Below are 6674 nucleotides of genomic sequence, written 5' to 3' on the forward strand. Positions count from 1 at the left end.
ATTTACAGCTGAAAGTTTTTTTTCCAGGTGCAGGTTACTTGATTTATACTCTTAATCCTCTGGTATCACTTTCCAAAATTTCCAGATGTGGTACATGGTGGAGATGAAAGTGAGGCCTTGTCACATGGACTGAACAGTTTAAGCACTGAAACAAGCACACATGCCTCCTCACAAGGTCACTATGAACACCTTCTGTAGTAAACTATAGGTGATAAGACGTGACAGACCTTTTAATTCTTCAAATAAAATGTTTGTATTTTTGCCTAAAACTATTTCCCTGTGATCATCTTTCCCATAGCGAGAAGTGATACTTTGGAAAAGTCATCCCAAGAAAGCATGATCTCTGAGACACAGATGTTTCAGACAATGGGCACAGAGAGTGAGGTATGTATATGAAGTTTTTGTCTTATGCTTACAGTTCACAATTTTTAATGGAGGTTTGGAAGTGTGAAATGCAGGACCTCTAGTGTAAGAATGAATTTCAATGTAAATAATGTTTACATTATGCATTAACACGGCACAAGTAAGCAAGAAAGAGACAAAAGAGAAATAACTTGACCCGGGGAGGTCTGTGATGTTGCACACGGGGGAGCCCCATCTTGAAACTTGAAATGTTCCTTCAGTGCACTGCCAGTGTGAAAACTACAAACATCTTCCACATAACATTAACTGAGCCCTTTTTGGCTCCTACTGCAGCCACTGCTGATGTCAGTAAGCAGCAGAAAAGTTCACACCGGAGCCGGGTACATGGTGCTGGCACACACAGATGGGAAGCAGCAACACAACAAGGTCAGAGAGGACCTTCATACCCCTACCCTCCACTCAGAAGTGTGAAATGCAGGACCTCTAGACTGAAAAACTCTTTCTTTCCGACTGCCATCAGACTCCTAAACAGCTGACTCAGGATCTACCTCATGTAATTCCATCTGTACTGTTTACATACTCATTTTGCACATGCATAATTGCACACTCACTGCTGAATATTTACACTCCACGGCTCCCATGTAGCATATATTCCCTCTGTGTTATATTGTGTTATTGTTGTATTTTTATGTGGACAGCAAAGTAAGAATTTCATTGTACACGGAAACACGTTTCCTAACTGTGCATATGACAAATAAACACTTTGACCTGGACCTTGACCTAAAGTGTACTCACCATACTCCAAGAGAGACCCCTTCCTCTGATGTCAAGTACATGTTGATGGTGTGATTAAGGGAGAGCTCAGCAGGTTGATTTAGGTCAATGAAGAACGGCAGCCTGACTACAAACAGGAAAAGAAGAGAAGTGAACCCTTTTTAGTGAGCAATGTGAGGATTTACAGTTTCCCAAGAGTCAGACACTTACTTCTGTGAGTGTAAACAAAGTGCTGGATTAATTCTTGGAACGTTTTCAGCGAGAAAAGCAGGAGGACAACAATGAGGGCCAACAAGCCTCTTTTCAGCCACCTTCGGAGCCTGAGAACAGACAGAAAAATAACACCAATGTGACTAGGCACTAATAACCATTATCTTAAATACACTGTTCCAGTAAAGTTCTTGAGAAATCTCTAGGTGGTCTCCAACTGTTATATAATTTTTAATACTACTGACTAGCAGTGCTAAGAGCACCAGCATGGTCATTTGTTAATTTAACAATACTTATTTTTAGGGCTATCAATGTTAATGCAATAATAACACGTTAAAGCAAATTCCTTTTAATGCCACTGATTTATTGAGGTGTGATTAACGCACATACATTCTGTGATTATGACCCTGCTGGGTAGCTTGTGAATTTTCCATCATAGATCAATGAGATCCTATAATTACACAGTATTTTTTGCATTCATCTGGATCTGAAAAGTAACTAATGACTAAAGCTATAAAATAAATGTAGTGGAGTAAAAAGTACAATATGAAGTAAAAAACAAAAATACAAGATACCTCACAACTGTACTTACAACAGTATATTTTAACTGACTGACAGCACTATTGCCAGTTAATGCTGGTGAGCCCTCATCAGAGCTGTACAATCAGAAGTTTCACTAAATTAACACTATGGCAACACTATAAACGTTTCCCTTCCATCTGACCTCAGCTCTACCCCAGCTTCATTTCAGATGACTCAGCAGCTCAAGGCAGGAGGACGAGGGTGTGGTGCAAAAAGAACAAGCTGGAGCTCCGTGTGGACTAAAAAAAGCAGTTGACACCAAAAAGACTTTGAAACTGGTGCAGCAGGTGTACATGGGAATGTACACAACAGCTTATTGACATTCAGACTGTGGTTGAAGTAGCAGTAAAGATCTAAATAATCTAATCAAGAAGACAAACCACCATTGGAGTCAGTCCTGACTCCCTGGAGCCAACTGCAGTAAAAAGGATGCTATTTAGACTATTGCCAATTAGTGGACAATATGTCCCGCCCCCTCCATTAACACTCTACTCAGTCCAAAGAGCCATTTTAGTCAGACTGATAACTGTACTCCGCCTGAGGGAAATATCAGTGGAGGAAAGTAACTAAGTACATTTACTCAAGTACTGTACTTTTCAGTGATGCACGATAAATCGTTTTGGGAGTGTGAGTTAGATTCCTGTGCGACCCCAGTCTCAAGTGACAATGATTCTACTGTGTTTGCATTAGCAGGGAGACTTTGACTTCACTGCATTTTAGAGGTACATATTGTACTTTTTACTCCACTACATTTATTTTTGAGCCTAACTTTAGATTTAATTATGTACGGTTCAAAATCCAGTAACACAAAGTCCATGCACTTGTACTTTCCACTTGTATTTCCTGCTTAATACATGACTTATCATTTCCTACATCTCATTTATATTTGATAAATCCTTTGCACAGCATAACTTAAGATGTCTACAACAATGTATTTGACCTGATTAATAAAGTCTAACGTTATCTATCTATATCAAACGCAAAACAATTTAGTACAGGAATGTGTCACCCATGTGACCCATTAACTAAACTAAACGTTATATGCTCGGTTGACTGAAGGTTACAAACTTCATTTTGTTAATTTTTACCACAATGCTTGATCAGGGCACTGGTTGGAAAAACTGTGCACACGCAGTCTTTTTTCAGAGACCACTAACATGTCAGCCTGCAAGCACCACACACTTGTGTGCAGACATCGACAGTCCTGCACGTACAGTTAAGCTAACAGTTAACTAGTGAAGCCAGCTAGCCTACTTACGGTGTCCCCTCCTGGCTCTGGGGTGTCACAGTCCGCTGGGCGTCTCTCGCTGCGGAGGATGAATCACTTTGTTTAATTAACCTTCTCTTCATCATGTAACGTTAATGCCAAAGTTTAAGTAAAATACACTTTAATGTATTCTAACGTTTAGCCGGGTCAAGCCGTCTTCCCAACACTTGTTTAATGGCTAACAAAGCTCAAACTCCAAAGTACAGTAAAGGGGAGGTACTGGTGTTGCGTTCAAATCTGTTTCCCCGTCGAGATGTATTTCCCTTATCCTAGCCATAACCACAGAGGGGGCGTGACTAGAAACACAATTTTAACATGGGGAAACACTTCCTGACGGGGGAACAAATTTTGACATAACACATGGAGACACATTATTAGAGCATATACTGACCACTTGACTGGTAGATTTGTCCATTACAGGGAGCAACATGTATCAGTTTTGTGGTAGCAGCAAAAGTGGTGCTGCCTTTGGAATAAATAGCAATATAAACCTCCACTGGGATAAACAGTGGAAGAAATGTTTGAGAGGTTAACATGAGCAGTGATTATTACATCAAGCCTGGCATGTTTGTCTCAAAAGAGTAACACATGCTGATTATTGTCATGCAATTAATACTTCACATCTACTTTTATGGCACACATTTTAAGAACCACTGTGTGAAAAAATCCCCTTTGAAACAGACTTGGATAGAATAAAATGTGAAAGCCTCAGTATGAAAAGAACACTTGAGAGGACAGAAGCTACCAGCACTACACAAACAAGAAAAGAGCAGCTGCAACAAAAACTCCCCACAGTGGGGACTTCCGGCTGGCGTTTGATGGAGTAGGCACGGTAGAAGTGGCTCCGTGAAATAAATTGATAATAAACACACGAACCCTCTAAAGCTAAGATACTTCGGAGCACTAGGTGACGGGCAATCCCAGCATAGAGGGTCGGATATGAAAAAGGCAACTCGGAGGAAAAACACAGGACAGACTCAGAAAATTATCCCTTTCGCAGTACAAAGTCCTAAGATGGCGGATGCTACAGTAGAACAAGCCGAAGCTACGGCCGGGATTGTGCAGCAGCATGCGTAGGCCGAGCTGCCGGCTACACTCTCTCTTCTGACATTAAAGGAAGAACTGGGTGCATTTAAAGATTTAATGCTTACTCAGATGAAAGCTGAATTTGACACATCGTACCAAATAATTATGGACAATATAAAATTGCTCAAAGAAGAAACGAAGACAGAGATACGGGCTATGCATGATATGCTAACCAACGAACTAGCACAACTTCGCTCAGAGCAGGCCGCAGTAGCTGCGGGTCAACAGGAGATAGAGGATGCACTCAGTGGGGCTCTGGAGAGAGTGGGGGCGCGGGAGCAGGCCCAACAAGACATAGCCAAGGATCACAAGAAATTAATGGACAAATGCATGGATCTGGAAAACAGAAGCAGGCGGCAGAATCTCAGGCTTGTGGGCATAAAGGAAGGGGCTGAAGGGCATAACACTATCAAGTTTGTGGCGGGCTTTTTCTCGACGGTGCTTGGACCGGATAACTTCGCTACCCCCCTGGTCATAGACAGGGCACATCGTACGTTAGCACCAAAGCCAGCTAGACACGGTGAACGCCCTCGTGCAATTTTGGTACGTCTGCACTACTACACAGACAAGATGAGGATACTGGACCTCGGGAGGATGAAGGGACGGCTGACATACGAGGGAGCGCCGGTATACATCTTTCCGGACATGAGCCCGGAGGTGAACAAGCTACGGGCGGCTTACAACCTGGTGAAGAAGAAGCTACGGGAGGCGAACGTCGAATACAGTCTGTTCTACCCAGCTAAGCTCTGCATCACGTTGAATGGGACTAGACATTCGTTCAACTCTCCTCAGGCTGCGGAGGATTTCTATACCAAAAACATCTCTAAGGGGACTTAACGAGATTGAACACTACTAAAGATGAAACACATTTGCATTGGTTTTGGTGAGTCTGTTCTACGTTAGTCTTGGGTTATGCCCTGATTTAAAGCCGGCTCTATATTGGAATTGCTTAACAGTTTTATATAAGGCTTTGGATGCTGCAGTTTCTCTGAGGTTGCAGTAAAAATGGACAGTTGCATTACAAGTCACTACTTTGTCATGATAGTGTCCCTCTTTTCTTTCTTTCTTTCCTTTATATATATATATATATATGAGAGGCCTCATGACTTGTGTTTGAGGGTTCGGATGTTTGTGTTTAGACTTTAATTCTTTTGAATGGGAGCGAGATGCCAAAGAAGTCTTTCCCTCTCCTTTTTCTTGCATTTTGTCTTGAGTAACCGAAGACAGGTGGTTTCACATGGCTGTTTGTTTTCCTTCACTGCAAGTTCAGATGCAGTGGAGGGTGGAACGGGGATTGGTTAAGCGCTCTGTTCCCTTGGAGTTTAGTGTTCGGATATGTGTTAACTTTTTTTTTTTTCTTTTTTTCTTTTTTCTTTCTCCTCTCTTTCTTTCTCCCCAGGGGACGCACGAAGACTACATGCTTTGTTTATGTTTGCTAATAACGCTGTGTGGTCGACGTGATGGAGGCTACAGGGGCTAGTAATGAAACCGGGGTGCGGTTTGTTAGCTGGAACTGTAAGGGTCTGAATGGTTCAGTAAAAAGAGGCAATATTCTGGCTCACTTGCAAAACTTAAGAGCAGACGTGGTCTTCTTACAAGAAACTCACCTGAAAAACCAAGCTCATAGGCTATTGCGCAAGAAGTGGATAGGCCACGTCTACCATTCGAATTTTAATGCAAAATCGCGGGGGACAGCAGTTGTTATAAGCAAATCTATTCCCTTTACATTAACAAGTGTTCAGGCTGATCCAAATGGACGGTATGTAATTGTGACAGGGAAAATTTTTACTGCACCAGTGATTTTGGCAAACATCTATGCTCCAAACTATGATGATGATAAATTTATTAGCTCTTTTCTGAACCGGTTACCTAACCTTCATACACATAACTTAATTTTAGCAGGTGATTTTAATTTTGTTTTAGACCCCGTGAAAAACAGGTCTTCTTATAGAACTTAGACCTTGGGTAAATCGGTCAAGATCCTACAGCAGTTTCTAGACTCAACTAGCACAATAGATATATGGCGACATATGAACCCAACCCAAAGGAAGTATTCATTTTTCTCACGACCTCACAATTCTTTTTCCAGAATAGATTACTTTTTTGTGGATTCTAAATTGGCCCCTTCAGTTAAATATATTGACTACGAAGCTATAGTGCTGTCCGATCACGCCCCGGTAAAGATGCAGTTGAACTTCTCAAATAAATACCATGGCAAACCCTGGCGTATGGATAACAGTCTACTAATGCATAAAGTTCATGTTGCAGCAATTAGGTCCCAAATAAAGGTATATCTGGAATTTAACAATACATCAGATGTCTCTAAGGGCACAGTGTGGGAAGCTTTAAAGGCATACGTATGTGGCCAGATTATTGCATATAGTTCAAACCT

At 41.6% G+C, this 6674-nt stretch overlaps 1 protein-coding gene across 3 annotated transcripts in view; it reads right to left on the bottom strand.

Moving 5' to 3' along the window:
* The window catches only part of LOC109960038 (molybdenum cofactor sulfurase-like), a 45439-nt gene that overhangs the window by 17528 nt on the left and 21237 nt on the right, over positions 1 to 6674 (bottom strand). Inside the window, exons 1-4 of one of the 3 annotated variants that reach the window (XM_020599899.1) lie at positions 3588 to 3771; positions 3188 to 3236; positions 1348 to 1457; positions 1159 to 1264 (exon numbers count right to left, since the gene is read on the bottom strand). In XM_020599899.1, coding sequence (XP_020455555.1) covers positions 1159 to 1264; positions 1348 to 1457; positions 3188 to 3236; positions 3588 to 3732 — 410 coding nt within the window. In that variant the 5' untranslated portion in view covers positions 3733 to 3771. Of the gene's footprint in view, positions 1 to 1158; positions 1265 to 1347; positions 1458 to 3187; positions 3532 to 3587; positions 3772 to 6674 lie in introns of those variants that run through there. The other 2 variants (XM_020599906.1, XM_020599869.1) reach the window with 2 other exon arrangements.

This window comes from Monopterus albus, unplaced genomic scaffold, assembly GCF_001952655.1.
Source record: "Monopterus albus unplaced genomic scaffold, M_albus_1.0 scaffold3.1, whole genome shotgun sequence".
Taxonomy (NCBI): Eukaryota; Metazoa; Chordata; class Actinopteri; order Synbranchiformes; family Synbranchidae; genus Monopterus; species Monopterus albus.